Below are 17436 nucleotides of genomic sequence, written 5' to 3'. Positions count from 1 at the left end.
TGTTTAGTTGATCTCCAACATCATGTGACCTGAGCACCTGATTTCTTGGGATCAGTGAAGCCACAAAAAATGTATGAATGACAATACTGCAAAACATAAAGAATCAGGTAAATGAATTATTTAAATTAATTGAGAATAATACCAAAAATACATTTAGAGATAAATAAATTTAGCTGAAATGTAAATTTATATTTAACTCTATGTAACTCCATCTGTATTAGTAGACTTTCCCTTACTATTGACTATCCCATTTCATTTTCCGTTATAGGCAAACTTTGAATCATTTAATACTTTATTATTAATTATTTTAATACAATATTAATGTGTCATCATCAACTGATGAGCCACAGACGCTGTAGGAAAGGTTTGTTGAAGCTAGGTTAAGAAGAAAGGTGAGTTGTTGATGGAGAAGTGCAGAGCAGATCAGAAGGAGCTTCACTGTGAGGGTGGTGCAGGACATGTATGAGACAATAGAGTGGTGTGTTACATGGGTTAAGGTGGGGGTACAATTACATCAGGGATCAGCTCTCAGCTCCTCCTTGTTTGCAGTGATGATGAAAAGTCTGACAGATGAGGTCAGGCAGGAGTCTCTGTGGAGAGAGGTGGAGCTATGCTTTGGATAGAAGACTGTAGTGAAGGAGGACATGCAGAGGGTTAGTGTGACAGGAGGATGGTGGGATAGGGTGAGATGGAGGCAGACGATCTGCTGTGGTGACTCCTTCAGGGAGCAGGTTACAGCAGGAGGATTATTAAAAAAACAAAGTTTTGTGTCACTGTTGGTCCTAAATAAAAGTACTCTTAGAATTTAAAATGACTTAAATGACTTTAAAAATAAACAGAATATTTTGCGGTCCTTCTTACCAGCAGTCTTCTTTTTCTTTTCTTCTTGTTCGTCTTCAGGTCGGTGTACGATGGTCAGGAGCATGGCCTGTTCATGGAGAAGCTGGATGCTCGGATCAGGAACCATGACCGAGAGATCGAGAAGATGTGCAACCATCACTTCCAGGGGTTCGTGGACTCCATCACGGAGCTGCTGAAAGTGCGAGGAGAGGCGCAGAAGTTGAAGGTAAGGCATGCCGGTGAGGTCTGCGTCACAGGTACGATGGCGAGCACTTGACTGTAAAGCATCTGAATGAATGTCTTCCTCCATTGTGTCTCTCAGAGTCAGGTGACTGAGACTAACAGGCATCTTCAGGAAAATGGCAAAGAGGTAAAAGCTCACAGGTTCACACTGAGAAGTCCTGCAGGCTTCTGCTTACGTCCTCACTGATGTTGCTCTCATCACATCTTCCTCCTGCTATTTAGCTCACCACCTCCATGGAGGAGCTCAGACAGTGTCGGGTGCAACAGAGAAACATCGCCACCACGATAGACAAACTGACGCACTGTCTACCAGGTAACACCCAAACACTCGGTGTGAATCCCCCTTTATTGTATCTGCTCTGTTTATTATTGTTTTAGAAGATTAATCATAGTTTTGAGTCAGTAAACATGCTTGAAATTTCTGCACATACATTAGGTCGGGTGAAAATGTGTGGGTTTTCTAGGTCTCACCCAAAATGAGGGGAGCAAATGGCTTTGCAGCCCCAGCTACAAATAACAAAAGATGAGCTCCCTTGCTTTGGTTTCCTGTGCACATATGAAGTTCGGTTTAACACAGGAGTCGTGCCCTGAGCACAACCGGGAAGTTTTGTTCTAGTGTTTTCAAATTTCTCCCATATGCACATATACAAACGCAAGTATTCTCACCGCTTGCGTGCTTACTGGCAGCGTGTGGTGATAATGATGTCACATCTGCCGGCACCGCAGCAGAGTTGTAACCCCAAGTGCACGATTGTGTCAGTTTTTGCTTCCATGTTAATGAAGCTCAGAGATACACAGTTGAAATGTAGAGGGAGGTAAGCAACTGTTTGAAAGCTCTTTTTGGAAAAATAAAAACCACTCTTCAAAGTCTTTACTTCCAGTTATGACTTCATCGTTATTGGCACTGATGTGGGCTTACTGTCGGAGTTGTGAAACCTATTTTTCACGAGTGAATGTCAGGATGATGCTACATTTGAATGGATGCAATCAATTTCCTGAGATTTCCTTCCCGAGGTGATTAAGCATGAGTTTCCTTTCTTGGACTACTGTTTTTTTCCCTTCTTTCCTTCCAGTTCTTGAGATGTACAGCAGACTTCAGGAGCAGATGAGGGCCAAACGGTAATCATCAAGACTTTTTCTTTGTTGATGTGAATATATTTTCTAAAGGTATCGTGCTGTTCTCATTCCAAATGTGGGGAAAACTGCTGTTTTGTCAGAGCTACTACTGTATAGTATATATCTGTATAACTTCACATCCTTCTTGGATCATGTAGATTTTTGCTTGCTGGCAGCCACAAGATGGAGCCAGAGCACTTCCTTGAGCAGCTGAGACAATTTCTCTGCTTCTTTCTTCCCCTTCTCTGTCCTCGGGCTGCCTCTAGATAGGAGTCTTGGCTGGTCATAAATTTGTCATTTTGTTTGTGTATTTTTCCCCGTCTCCCTGTCCCGCGGCTGCTGGGCTCTCAGAGAGCAGGAGGAGGTCAGCCAAAAGCGAACGCTCCTCGAGAGGGAGAGCCTGTGTTTGAGCGATGCAGTGGAGTGAAGTGGGCTGAAGTGTCTGGGGGATTTCTGTGCTGCCAAATCTCCGTGAGGTGTATCGGAGTGTGTTTATTTCTGTGTGTGCGAGCACTCCTAGGTTGTTGGGTTGGGTGTTTTTTGGTCATGCATCTGTGTGTCTGTCAGTTTTGCAAGTGGAAATTAAGATGTTCAAAACGAAACCAGATTAGCTGCGTTCAGGCGTGAAAGCTGAAAAAAAAAACAAAGTTTGGCTTGAGACGAGTCAGACTTCATCCTGAACTTTCAAACCAGCTCACTGAGTGATTGAACAAACAAGCTGACTGCACTTTTCCAAATGCTTTGTCTCTGTAGGTACTACCCCGCGCTGCGAACGTTAGAACAGCTGGAACAGACGTGTCTTCCCAAAGCGGGTCAGTACCGGTTCTGCTCCATCATGGCTGAAAACATCCCCAAACTGAGGATACAGATCCGCGACACGGCCATGTCACAGCTGAGAGACTTCCTGGAGAGCATTCGGAAACACTCGGATAAGATAGGCCAGACCGCCATGAAACAGGTACACAAGCACCCAGAAACACATTGGGCTGAGAAAGTTCAGCTGACATGCTCTCATTCACAGGAGATGACAGATTTATTAAATGTGGCTCTGTGTATTTATTCTTGCACTGTGTTAGAGTAGCTTTGCGTGATTTACAGTTCAAAGCAATCCTCATTTATCTCATTCTGGGCCTTGGTGGAGATCCTCATCTCTTTCTCTTTTCCAACTTCATTCTGATTGGCTGCCCCTCCCAAACAAAAGATTTAAACTACAGATGGGTGTGGCCTTTTGACTGAGAGGACCATATTAGGGATACATCTACTTATACAGAGAGAAGAGCAGAAAAATGTATTACAGCAGCCAAACAGCCACAAACTAGATGTGTTTTGTTAGTGGGTTCTGAACTGTGCCAGAAACCTTCACTCTGCTGTGATGGTAGCGCTCTGTGGGTTGTGATGGATTGACCATTTCTTGGAAGCCTATTGGAGTTTTTATCATTATTAAACTGATGGAGCAGTCAGTTTGACATCTTAAAGTTCAAGATTCACACAGATAAATGTTGTAAAGGTGAGTACAGGGTATTACAGGAGCTGTGTGTGTTCTTGGACTACCCCTGGAATGAGTGAAACAGGGGTAATAAATCTGCCTATATTCATCATATTTTAGAGATCTGCTTCTGTTTTCGAGTTACATAATATAAAAGGTGACACTTTCAACAATTGTTTTCAGAGGTTAGGGTTTGTATCAGGTGTGTTTTTGAGGACCATTTTTAAACCTTAACTTAATCTTCTGGCTTTATCTGGTGCTCAGGAGATATTGGAGCTAACAACAGAGCACAGCAATGTGCCAAAAGTGGACAGAACTCTGCTTTTCAAAATCTTTTGGCAAAGTGAGGACATTCAGCCTGTCTTCACCTTGAAATAGGCTTTCAATGTCAAGACCTGTTTGATAGTTAAGGCTCAGTTTTTAGGTTATAAATCATTTACTTAGTCAAAAGAGCAAACTTGGGTAGCAAAAGTTTCACATGGTGCAAACAGCTAGAAATTTGAATAAAATGTGGTTTAGGCCTTTACCCACAGGGTATATTGTGAAGAAATAACACAGTTTTTCTAGATGTGAACTTGTTACATACACACTGATCACGTCTAAGGAGGCACAGAAAGGATTTCAGAGAGCCGATTGACCCAGAGCAGCATCTAGCTGTGTATCTGAGGTAAAATAGTATTTTCACAACGTCGTACATTCAGCACTGCATGCTATGAATGCAGTTGTTGCCAAATGCACTGATCTGATTGGTCAGATCGTTTTATTCTCACGTGAAAATCTGAAAAAATCTAACTTGATGGGAAAAAACTATATTTATCCTGTGACAGTATGTGGTCGGTGTGAGCGGCTGCATTAAGGGTAGGGAAGTCCAAAAATATGAATGTTCTTAACATTTCACAGATTTTGTGAAATCGTCTGGTGTGTAACGTCGTTTGGTGTTTTTGATAAAGACTGTATGTACTGCCTGTCTAACTGACTTCATCCTACAACTGATTTTTGTTTTTCATCTTTTCTGTCTGATAATTGGAAGCAGCCTCTGTGCGTGCGCGTGTTGCTCTGTGGTTCCACTGCCAGTAAGCAAGTACGTTGGCTTGTCAAGGAACATGCACGCACACATGCACGCACACATGCACGCACACATGCACGCACAAAGATGTGTGTGCAGCTTTTCTCCACTTACCTCATTGTTTTGTTTTGTTTTTCTTCAAGGCTAAGGAAGTTCTATATGTCTGTGTGTTTTATGTTCTCTTGTGGTATCCGTAGCTCAGAGTGAAGGCCTCCTTGTTTATTTGCGGGCTTCCATTATTTGGGGAATGTTGTTCCATGGAAGTGCAGGATAAAGGGAAGGGATGGGAATGATGAAGGAGTGGTTCACGACAGACGTACGAGTGGATGGAGGCTCAGAAAAGCACGCTGCACATTTGCTTCTGTTTTACATTCTAATAATTACTTCCCTCATTAGCGCTGGTCAGCAGTGGTGCACCGCTCTTCTGCCGGCCCATCCAAAACAGCAGCCGTTCAATCAACCTGCAACTTAAATACAGATACCCACAGATGTATTTCAATTCAACAGTAAATGTAATATTATATAGTAAATCTAAGTTCTCTACAATCTCAAAGATAAATGCCATTTTTACCAAAGATCAGTCAATGGCACCCAGCTTTAGGTTTTCTGCTGGTTACTTGGGTCCAGAGTAGACCCAGGACACGCTGGATGGATTATATCCCTTGGCTTGGCTCAGCTGGGTTGGGAATGTTTTGCTGTCTGAAGTGGAATAGTTAAAGCATCTCTGGGTCTTGTTCAGGAGTGAGGGAAGTAAGGTGCAGTGTTTGCTTTATCAGCCAGTTGTGGTGAAGAGAGAGCTGAAATTCAAAGCGAAGCTGCAGATTAACCTGTCATCTACGTTTTATGGCCTCGACCTGTGGCTAGTGTCCAAAAGAATCAGACTGTGAATACCAGTGAGCTTTACGAATTGATGCCATAGGTGAGTCTACTGAATGGACGAGTGGTAGCACAGGGGGCAGTCAGTATGTTAAGAAGGGAAGAAGCCTCTTGGATAAAAAGAACAGCAGATGAAGCTGAAATCATTTTTTCACAACAATCACTACAAGAATAAAGTTGTGTTATAAAAGTATTTGACTTTAAATTACTTGAAAAGACTCATGCACTCAGGCAGGCTATATTTGCTTCTTATTGGGAAGAAAAAAAGATTCAGAGAGTTTGTTAAACATTTCCTACAGGTGAGAAGCTATCAGATGTTCACATTGTTTTACAGACACCTTACTGTGCATGTATTAGGTGGTAGTTTGAAGCCCTCTGGGGGGGGGGAGTTAACATACATTATTTACTTTTTTTGTCCTCTAGATGTCACTAGAGGATCTCGCTTCATAATCTTGCTGCTTCTGGTTGGCAGTTAGTTTTAAAGGTTACCATCTAGAAAAAACAACAACAAACACCCAGAGCAGGTCACAGGGGTCAGTGCATGGTCTGAGGATTTCCAAACTATTTGAACTTCACTTGAGTTTTCAGAGTGACCTTTTAGACAGCTGCCATTGCTGTGGAAAGATGTTGCTGTTGATCCAGCACTTCACAAAGAACCTTTTATAGTAGTTTTCCTTCAATTTGTCACATCTTTGTGGGAGAACGTATTTATTTTCTCTCTGAGGAAGGAGGTGATGGACATTAAATAGAAATTATGATTACGCACAAGCAGTCCCCATTTATAACATCTGCCAGCTAACAACCCTTCAGTGACCTTTGGGTGGGGGGTCCTTGGACCACAATTTGAGAGTCACTGACGTAGAAAATCCACTTGCAGTCACTGAAGAAGCTAACCACTTACTCCCCTAACCACTAATTACAAGGAAGATTATGGAAACCCCAGCAGTCCAGCAGAACTGATACTGATACTGGGATTATGTTGTTGTATCAAATGTTTGGCTCAGAACACACACACACACACACACACCCTCAGTCGTAACTGTGTGTGTGTTTGGGACTGAATGTGCACAAGCAAAGTAGACGTTCTTCCCTTCCTTCCCTTCCTCCTCTGTCTCTCCTTCACTCTTTCTTCTTGTTCTGCTTCCATTTTTTCTGTCACTCCATCTCTTTCTCCCTCAGACAGTGTGTCTCTCTGCTGCGCTCTGTTCCAAATTAGCTCCAGCTCTCTACGCGGCCGTCGTTACAACTCCCTCAACCAAGGATGTGAAAATAAATAGATCTGGGGGGAAAGAAGAGGTGGAGGAGATTGAGGAGTGCAAATGGCTTACAATGGAGCTATTGTCTGCTGCCACATGCCCATGGAAGTGGAGGAAGAGGAAAGAAGAAGAAGAGGGAGGATCAAAGAAAAAAGTAGAAGATGGTTAAAGAAGAATAAAGTTGGGGGGGGGGGTTTAGATGTATAGAAACAAGAAGAGGAAAGTGGGGAATTATCGGGAGTGATTATGATGGATGAGGGGCAGGAAAAAAGATGTAGAAGTTAGTAGGAGGAGATGAAGAGGTAAGGGAGATATCTGAAAAAGAGTAGCAGAAGGATGCTGAGAGCCAAAAAAGATGACAGGAAGCTGACGAGAGACTGAGGAAGATGGGACAAAAAAATTGGTATTTCATTACAAAAAGCACGCCTTTAGTGAAGCCGTTTCACTGAAGCCTGGAGTTCTATAAATATAAGATGGACCTTTTCAAGTTTTGAACCTGCGTATGCAGTCAAAACACATCAAATAGCAGGACACTTATTCAGTCCATTCGCTGTTTACACCAGAGATTGATTTAAATCTTGTAGAGTAGCTTTGCATGACTGACAATTCCAAATAATCCTTATTTGTCCCTCCTCTCCCTCGCTGGAAGCCCTTGTAAAGAGAGGGTTTACACGGTGTATCCCTCTCAATCGCATGTCATACAAAATCAGGAGTGGGGAAAAATTAGTGCGTAGAGCAGTCTGAAATTTTGTCAAATGTGACAAAGGATATGCAACAATTAAATCTTTTTGCTGTACTTTATGCTTTTACCTTCAAATAACTTCCAAAATCTCTGGGAGTGAGTTTAGGCTTTCAGTCCATCGTTTACCTCAGCTGTCAGTTTGACAGGTGAGAAGCGATACAAGTCAGCGAAGCTCGCTTTTGTCTAATGATAGTTTAGGGCAGGGGTCCCCAACACCGGGGCCATGGACTGGTACTGGTCCATGAGTCGTTTGTGACCAGGTTACGAGAGTTGAGGCTCAGGTGTGAAATTTATGGTTTTCGGGGTTTTTAATTGTTAGGTTTTTAATCGTTTTTATCGTTAACTGTGTTTCCCTGGGTCTTTTCCCGTGTGTTATGAATAAATATCTTTTTTTTTGCTACCAGTACTGGTTTTATTTTGTTGTATTTATCTACAACACCTTAAAGGCTGGTCCGTGAAAATGTTGTCGGACAAACCAGTCTGTGGTGCAAAAAAGGTTAGGGTCCCCTAGTTTAGGGTATCCTGAAGTTTTCTGTCGGCAAGCGCTGCTGCTAGCCTCTGTTAGCCTCTGTTAGCTGCTGATAGCTAGCATTAGTGAAACTTACTTTGAAGTAGGTCTTGTTTAGTTTGGACACCTGTTGAGCAAACTTTCACAAGATGTGATAATGTAATCAAACTGTTTATTTGAGGTAAAGTGAAATATTTTATTTTTTAGGACATGAGCCTAACATTAGTTGACACAACTATAGCTTATAACTAGCTGCTGGTTTTATTTGATTTTTTTTTTTAGCTAGTTATTTTGTCAGTTGTGCGGAGATGGGGAGACATGAATCACATGTTTAATCTGCTGATAAATAATGGCAACATCGATAATATATTTGTGGCTGATCTTCAGCCATGTACATAAAACGTGATCAGGTGGAACAGCGATGTCCGTCTCGACCTGCTCCTACGGGATCAGTTGTTAATGGATTAATTCTAAGTTCATGAGAATGCATTAACTACACAATAATAAGTGTATATTTATAAGTAGAATATTCTTTATTTCTATTTATAAAGTCTAAAACAGTAGTGACTGTGAGCTTAATATGAGCATCAGAACTATAACAGCATGTATATGACAGAAAATAAGTAAAGCATAATAGGTCCTTTTAAAAGAGAACCAAGGGAGTGGAATTAGCCAGAATCATCTGCCTTTGTCATTCTCCCATAACTCCCCTGTCATTTGTCATGTCTCTCTTTTTGTCTTGCTGTCCCATCATACCCTTCCTCCTCAAAATCTCCATGTCTGTCTCTCGTCCTTTCTTTCCACCTCCTCATCTTTCCATCTCCCTGCCTCCCTTCTTCATTCTCTTGTTCCTCTTGTTTTTCTGTTTCTTGTGTTCGCTTTCAACAGAGGACGAGTCTGAAGCTTCTGCTGTGTATTCAGTAGGCGCACACACACTCGTACACACTAATGGGAAACAGATTCCTGGTCCTGTGAAGTGGAAGAAGATTGATTACCTGTATCTAGTTACTGAACACACACATGCGTGTGCGTGCAACGAGGGTGGCTGAGGGCGCACGCTGGGTCGGTGTATTGAACCATCACAAGGGGAACGAAAATAAACTGTTATGGGCTGCTGTGTCACCCAGTCTGGACCCTGTGTGTGTGTGTTGTCTGCCGAATAATGCACCACAGTTCACTGCCATCAGACACCATTATTTCTGGCTGGCCGACTGTCTGCCAAAAAGTGATCTATAGTAGGGATGCCCCAGTCAGGTTTTAGCTTCGATCCTTATCCGAGTCATTTGTTACGGAGTATTTTTCTGTACAGAGTAGCAATTTGATTCTTATGTTATTTTGAGTATTATCAGGATTGTTTTTCCAATACTGAACAAAATGCCAAATGAATACTAAAAAAAAGGATTAGTAAAATGTTATCATAGCGTCAACTTTTCCTGCTCATCTTTGCTCAATTTTTCCTTTTAACTCTAACCTTTTGATACTCATTCTCTCTAGACTTAATTCGATGGGTACATTTTGTGAAGTTTGAGGTTGGATTTTCAGACTTTCTCCTGTGCGGCAAGCCTGCCAGCTTTTCTTCACCAAAACCAAATAAAAATAAACAAGTTTAATGTGGTTTTAGTGAGGTTTGGAGGTCCTTTTGAATAGATTTGTACTAGTTTTTTTCATAATTTCAGTAGCCTTTAAAACTATTTAGTTCAATATTGAAATGATGTCCCCTGTGAGCACAGCTCTCGGTGACTGTGGGAAGGAAGAACTTGCCCTGCAACGGGGGGCAAACCTCCAATTGAACCTTGCCCAGGGAGGGGCAGTGATCTGCCGTGACCTGTTGAAAGGGGAGGGATTCGAGAAGAAACTGTTACTGAAAGCCTGTAGAGATGTTTTGTATGATGTCCTACACATATATCTGGTAGAAATAGAGACTACGAGACTGACTAGTCATCACTGCCAACATCACTGTTGGCGAACACTCAGCCCCGGGCTCTTGGCTAGCTCTGTGTTAGCATGCTAACACAGAGCATGCCATCTGTGCAGGTGCTTGCAAACAGCCGAAGTTTTGTTACCAGTGTAATGCAGCTTTTTGGGTCCAGGATGCATGTCACACTTTACTATTGCGCTCTTGTCTTTTGTCCATATCGCCACTTATGTGGATCACGGCACCGTTTTCTTCCTCCGCATACGAAATGACATCAGCTCATTGTATCACATTTGTGCAGCAAGGAAAAGGGAACATGTTAGGAGGGATGCGTTGCACCCAACGCTGGTCGCAATCAAGGTGCTGCATCAAAAACCACCTTATGTTCGCTGTGGTCAGCTGTAGTTTAAGTGGATGATGGTAGTTTGACTACAAATACTCGCTAACTGCTACCTGAGCAGCAGTAAAACTTGGAAAAAGTGGGAAACTGGGATTGGTGGCTGTTGGTCTTTGGAGTAAAAGTTGTGCCTTAGAGTTGCAGCCAACACTTTTCAAAGGAGACAGCCTTTACTTTGAAGGCGAATGGTTTCAGTTTCCAGTTTGCCACATGCTTCTCAAGTGTTACCACAGCTCGGCGAGTAGCTTATGAGTGTTTGCAGATAAGATGCCTTGTTCCACGCAAACCAAGCAAGCTGCCACACTTGCCCATGGTAAAACAGTCACAAGGAGGTTTTTGTCATCTGATTGGGGGATGCAGATTCTCCCCTAGCACTGGTGGCTTCTTTGGGGTCACTGAGCAATCTGTTTCCAATCAACCTCCAGCTGCCACTCTCCAGGCGGTTGGGGAGTGAATATTTTTAGTGGTTGCCAGATTGTTGCAGACTGGTCTCTAGTAACTGGGGCCTTGTTCACTTGACTCTACACTGTCACATTTTACAGACCTTATTAGCTGCATAACTAAGGGATCGTTCAGGCAATCAAACAATTGGTCAGTTAAAAGCGGCTCCATTAGCTGCTCTTTAAATGCTCCCTATGAGAGCGCTTCATTCAGAGCTTTTTAAAGATTTCTTGGATCCCACAAACACATTTTTCAAAGGATAACGAGCAATCTTGGAAACAATTTTACATTTATTGTTAACAGCATTACTTTTACATTTTCAGTGATTGTTTATTTTTTTATTTTTTTGTAGATACGACCATGTTTTCCAAACATGCGCCGTCACTTTGGTTACATTTTTTGTGGGAGAAATCAATGTAGATTTTACACACATGTCCCTCGGCCCACCCCCACAACAAACAACCCGTTGAAGCCACTTGTCACCAAACGCATCACAGCATCTTTGCTCTTTCACTTACAGTGTTTCTCAGTTTGCCCACTTCGTTTGCAAATGCACTCAGAGACATCGACTCACCTCAGCCACATATTTAAGTCAGGACTGCCCTCCTTTCGTTTCCACAGAGTAATTTCCGATCATTTAAAAAGTATTTAAAGTGATTTTACTTTAAACCATTATAGTGTGGCTGATCCCAAATGCTGTGCTTCCTTCCTTTTGTACAGTTTTTATTTTTTTCTCACTCCAATGCCATCATGTATTCCAAACCTGTCTTCCTCCTCGCCACCTTTCCCATTTCTCTATCCTTTTCTTCCCAACTCCTACTGTTCGTTTTCCATCTGCTCCACTCCCCATGCCTCCCATGTTTCCCTCCTGTAACTGCGTCCCAGTTTCTCATGGCTTTTTTGCGCCGCAGATGACGCACATTCCCACACTTGTGCTTCAAGCGCCGTACCGAATTCCGTTCCCAAAGAAAAAAACACAACAAAAGACGGGGTTAAAAAGGCTTCCCGGTTAAGAGTGAATGGTCGGGTGAGTGTGTATACAGTAATGTTAGCGGGCATGGATGCACCTGCTGAAGAATTCCGGAGCCCGACTCGACCGCCGCGCCGAGTTACTTTGACGCAGGTGCTGACGTCGCTGAAAACCTCTTCTCTTTTCTCCGCCATTCACAGGTTGCTGTCTTTTGTGGTCGAGCTATGTTAAGTTGTACATTTCTGAGTATTTGAACAATTATAAAGAAATGATTCGCAGAGGCAACAGGACTCTTCACTCTGCGGTTCTCGCCATCTTGAGTTTCTCATCCTGTTGTTCTTTCAGCATTTTGATTTAATTCGATGTAAAGTAATTAGAGAAAACACTCAGAGCTCGGCACATTCCTCAGCGTTAGGCCTAAGCTCCTCCTGCAGCCGAACGACACTTTCCTGATTTAGTTTGTTCTTATTGTCCTCCATGACTCACTTGTCTTCTGTGTGTGTGTGTGTGTGCGTGTTTGTTTGTGTTTGGGCATTAGATCAAAGATGGCATTGTGTTCATACACAAGCATCTCTGATATTGTGCTCTTCTGGGTTTGTGCCTATCTGCCCTCGTGTCCGCAACAGTTTTTCTCATTAACCTTGCATTAACATCCCAAAACGAAGCATTTTGATGTGTATGACGTCTTTATTGACGCTCCATTCGACACATTTAAGCGCACAAGGCAGCCTACGTGTTGGCGCCAGTGATCAAGGAAGGTGTTTGCATAGGTTTTTCAAAAGTAGCCCAATGCGGATTTGGGTGTGGATGGAAAGGCATGCTGACCTCATTTCTGAGGGTTTTCCCACAGAAAAATGTTGGCGACCATGCTGCGCCCGAGGCCCGACTGGAGGAGGATTTCGAAGAAAGGCGATTGGTGGTCATGTTAAAGAGTTCAAAATGCACATCAGGCCCATGTAGACATAAATGACTAAAGACCTCAGATCAGTTTTATTTGTATGTGGAAGTGCAAGAGGATGATCTCCTACCAGCGTGGTCCTGACAAAGACTTGGCCACCTCTGGAGTGACCGCGGCTCTGTTTTCACTCTGTTATGGAGACCAGCTTCCATTAATTTCTAACTAAAACTTCCTGTTTTTTAGTATTTTTATTTTTAGAGCTCATCATCGAGCACTGCCGCTCAGGGAGATGAATGTATCACTTCCCACAGTAATCCCCGAACAGCGATGTAGACGCAGGACACAATTAGCATCAGAAATGACATTACACATGGCATTGTTTGGTAATCTTTCCAGGTAGACTTTTCCATTTCCTGCTCTGTTTTACCCCACCTTCTTTTAAATGACCACGTTTTTGAGAAACTTAAATGACAGGATGAGTTGGACATTAACCAAATGCAGCTGTATATGCTGCACACGTGTGTGTTTGTGTTGCACTGACAAAAGAAGTAATGTGACCCTCACAGGACATTTTATTAGGTATAGTTTTTGAGTTGTGCGTTCAGAGCTGCCTTAATTCTTCGTGGCAGAGGTTCAAGGAGATGCTGGAAAGATTCCACGGAGATTTTGGTCCATACAGACGTGATAGCATCATGCTGCACATCCTTAATGTGAATCTCCTGTTCTACCACATTGCAAAGGTTCGCTGTTGAAGTGAGATCTGGTGACTGCGGAGCCATGTTGAATAGCGTGAACTCATTGTAATGTTCAAGAAACCAGTTCCTGAGCTTTGTGACTTGTGTGTAGGTCACAAAGCTAGACGCAGCTTCAAGGTTTGACGTGTTGTGCTTTCAGAGATGCTCTTGTGTATTTGGTTGTCTTGAGAGCTTATTTGAGTTACTTTGTTTTGCGCTGACAGAAACACAAATCGGGCCATTCTCTTCCTGTATCAACAAAGCATTTTTGCAGAGAGATCTGCTGGCCACTGGGTATTTTCTATATCAGTTTTGTATCCCTTACCTGTAACAAGAAGGTTGGTTTTTTTGGTATTTTGTGCATGTATTTAAAGAGAACAAGGAAAATAAAAGGAATACATGCAAAATGAAATACTATTTCATTAGAAGTAAATGCTGCTCAGAGAAGATTTGTGCTTTCGGAGTCCTTCCTGTTTTATTTTTCGGACCGTTTTTGTCCTCCAAATTTTTTATTTTTTATTTTTTTGGTAAGCTTGAGTTTAAGGAAGAGCTGAATTGAAGGCGTTGTCGAGCAAAAGCACAGGTCAGAAATGTAATCTGTCCCTGTCTGCACTTTTATGTCTCGAGCACTAATTTTACGTGCTTTGTTTTCATCGACTCCTCATCCTTCCTGTCCTTCCCTTCCTGGCCTGCTATTTTCCCTCCTGTGTATTCTTAGGCTGCTTTGGTAGATCACTTTTATTGGCCATTTCCAATGGGACGAGGAGTGGCTCAAAAGGTCTAAACCGGTGACCTCACAACACCGTCCACAATTTCTGACATTTTTCCCGAAATGTTCCTAAAACGAGGGGGGGGTACTGTGAGCAATCAACCGAGCATTTATTGCTCACATGCTGAGTTGGATTAATACCATTTCCCCGTTAGTGTCTGAAAGCAGTTTGTGTTTTTTGAAATTTTCCTGGGTTTGTTTTCTGCTCAGTCCCCTATAAAAGTTGTTGCACGTGAGGAGTCTTATTGCAGACAGAGTGTTATCAGACAACATCTGGTTTTGGTGTCAGAGCGTGAAAATCAAAGAGCTTCCATTGTTTTGCTCTGAAGTTGCGCCAGCGCCTAAATGCAAATTCTCGTCTGTCTGACTTAAAAGAGATTCTGGGAAATGTAGGAAGTAACTGAAATGAACCAAACAATGCAGGTTTAAAATAATCCGTTGACCCTCCATGGAGTTCTCATCTGCTTTTCTGTTTTGTTCTCCAGGCCCAGCTACAGCGCTCACTGGACAGCTCCGTCTCTCCTCAGCCGAGGGTCCTACTCGGCCGGCGCGGCAGAAAGGCGGCACCGGCGGCGATTCGGGCTGGAATGGGTGTCAACCTGCTGTCAGAACACGACATGGGAGTTCTGGATGTGGAGGATGAAGAGGAGGAAGATGAAGTGAGAAAACTGCAAACACACACACTAAATCAAGACAACACGCAGCCTCCAATTATCTGGCTTCACCTTATTTGATGAAACAAACATCTCTGTACTGATACGTTTGTAGATCCAGTGCATCCCATTCATCTCAGATTGGTCCAGAATCGTCTCTGATCTCGTCCCCATGGCGGGGTACATGAGTCGCCTGGCAGCTCAGACTTGTTTCCAAGCGAGCTGACATTCATTTTTAAAACCCCTTAAACAGTCAGATAATTGTTGCCAATCCTGACCGTGGGTTTCCCCTAAGATTGGCAGGCTGGACCAATTTCGTTTGAAGTCTGATTATCCTTCAGTGTGGCCTCAGTTTTACTTGCTTCCTGCTGCGTTTTCTTTGTTGTTAGTCAGTTTTTAGTCTTTCTGTCCTTTCATCTCTTCCATGTGTCCTCTTCTCGCCCAAGGCTTATGCCGCTTTTTCTACGTGACTCTTTCTCTCTTTTTTTTTTGTCTTCTTTTTCTTTCCATTCATTTCCTTTTCCTTCCACATTGACTGCAAATGTTTCTTCAGTCCCAGTAGTCTGAAGTCATTAGGTCCGGCCCAGGTGACATTTCTGATGTTTCCGGAGAGCGAACATTCATCCCACTGCAGCACGTAGCCCACATAAACCAGCTTATACTGGGCGCACGCTCAAATACAACTACTGCTCAAAACATTGTACCAAAGTATTCAACATATTCAAAAGACTGTTCCCATGGTCTGGAGCAGATTCTAGTCTTTGAAAGGGAAAGGAGCGCAAATCAAACAGCGGAGGATAAAAACAATTTATAAAAAAAAACTTGCTGAAAGATCATAAAGTAATGACTGGGCTCTCTGCCAGTGGGCAAACCAACAAATAAATAATAAGAGCCAACATTTACTGTGAAAATGCAGCTGGATGTTTTGTGGTCCGCTTGTTAAGTCTAATGCCTTTAGAGATTTCCGAATCCAAATGCTTCTTTAGATCCTAAAAGCAAACAAACACAGACGGATCACTGAGAGTTAAAATAGTTCAAATTCTTTGGTCTCCAATAAGATGATCACTGTGGTGCTTCTCCCAGCTTTTGCAATTATGTGTAACTTCTGTGCATATTTACAAGGCTGAGGAGAGCTGCTGCGTGGTTTGGAAGTTGTGATCTTAAGGTTAATGTCGACACTGAAGTCTTGTTTGGCCTGAGAGTGATTGTTTTCTGGAGTGTTCTGATATTTAGAATCTGTGTTGCGCTGTGTGTACAAAAGTAATTTTCGGAAGCTTAAAGACTTTCTACACCTCAGTACAGTGAAACTTTAATGTCCCCATGGCAGCTTGTTTTGTAGAAGTCCAACATAATAAATACAGACAGACAGTGTTGTGCAAAAGTCTTCGGCCATGCCTCATTTCTTCTTATGTTGTTTCCAAGGATCCAGAGATGCTTGTAAGCTTTTAAAGTCTTGAGAAATAATTCTGCAGTTCTTTGGACTTTGGCCTTCAACTTTTTTCAGTCGTTTTCAGTCCAGTCTTTGTACCTGACAACTTTCAGAGGAATGTGCTTTTTGTTTGTTGAACCAAAAATGACAACTTAGGAAAATTAAATTTTAAATTTCGGCACTTTGTTCCTAGCAGCCTGTTGTAAAAACAAATCAGTTGTTCCCATTTTTTTTAGTTGAATCTACAAAAATGCCAAAGATAACAGTCTGACAGGCACACCAAGGTGATTCCCAAAGAGCAATTAGCTAAAAACTTGGCGTATGTCAACATGGCATGCAGTGTGTCATAAAACAAATGTAAGAAAACTGGACAAATGAAGGAGAAAAGAAATATTCGTACTCAGAAATGTCTTCAGCAGATGAACAGTATCTGGAAGTCATGTCCTTAAGAAACAGGAAAAAATCCAGCAAAGACCCGACACAGGACCTGAGGGATCCATCTGGCCCTTCGTTGATCTGTCTGCTGGTCCCTGAAACCTCATCAGGAATGGTCTCAGCGGAAGGATGGCTGTCAAGAAGAATTCTTAAGGAAGTGGAACAGGGAAAAAAGACTGAGGTTTGCCAAATTGCATAAGAACTGGACTGAAAATCAAGGACAACATGTCTTATTGATGAATTCAAATTTAAAGTTTTAGGTTCAAATCCCTGTTAGTATATTTGAATGAGATCAAAGTTACAACAGTGAGAATCTACAGCGATCTGATCTGTAAAACACGGCGGAAGTGCTGTCATGGTTTTGTTCTATCCACTGTTTAAAGAGCAACAGTGGATAGAACAAATGAATATCTGAATCTGTTAGTCCTACATTTAGGAAAACCAAATCTTGTCCTTGATGGAAGCATCTGGAATTCTGGAATGTAAAAGACGAAGAGGGTCCAAATGATGGAGGGTGATCTTGCAAGGGCCTTCGCTTCATACAGTTCCTGAAGCTCATTAAAGGTGGAGCGAGTGATGTTACAGCATACCCTGATACAGGACTAGTGCCACTAAAGAGCTGTTTTTTTTTTTTTTTGTGTGTGTGTGTGTGTGTGTGTGTG

The 17436-nt window shown here is 42.4% G+C and overlaps 1 protein-coding gene across 2 annotated transcripts in view; it reads left to right on the top strand.

The window, feature by feature from the left end:
- exoc6b (exocyst complex component 6B) overlaps positions 1–17436 on the top strand; it is a 131297-nt gene that overhangs the window by 18371 nt on the left and 95490 nt on the right. For both annotated transcript variants that reach the window (XM_085153507.1, XM_085153508.1), the window contains exons 2-7: positions 901–1066; positions 1163–1210; positions 1306–1396; positions 2157–2202; positions 2953–3157; positions 14743–14916. In XM_085153507.1, coding sequence (XP_085009633.1) covers positions 901–1066; positions 1163–1210; positions 1306–1396; positions 2157–2202; positions 2953–3157; positions 14743–14916 — 730 coding nt within the window. The remainder of the gene's footprint in view (positions 1–900; positions 1067–1162; positions 1211–1305; positions 1397–2156; positions 2203–2952; positions 3158–14742; positions 14917–17436) is intronic.

Source organism: Neolamprologus multifasciatus, chromosome 3, assembly GCF_963576455.1.
Source record: "Neolamprologus multifasciatus chromosome 3, fNeoMul1.2, whole genome shotgun sequence".
NCBI lineage: Eukaryota > Metazoa > Chordata > Actinopteri > Cichliformes > Cichlidae > Neolamprologus > Neolamprologus multifasciatus.
Note: the sequence above shows the minus strand (reverse complement) of the source record. Positions and strands in the feature narration are given on the sequence as shown.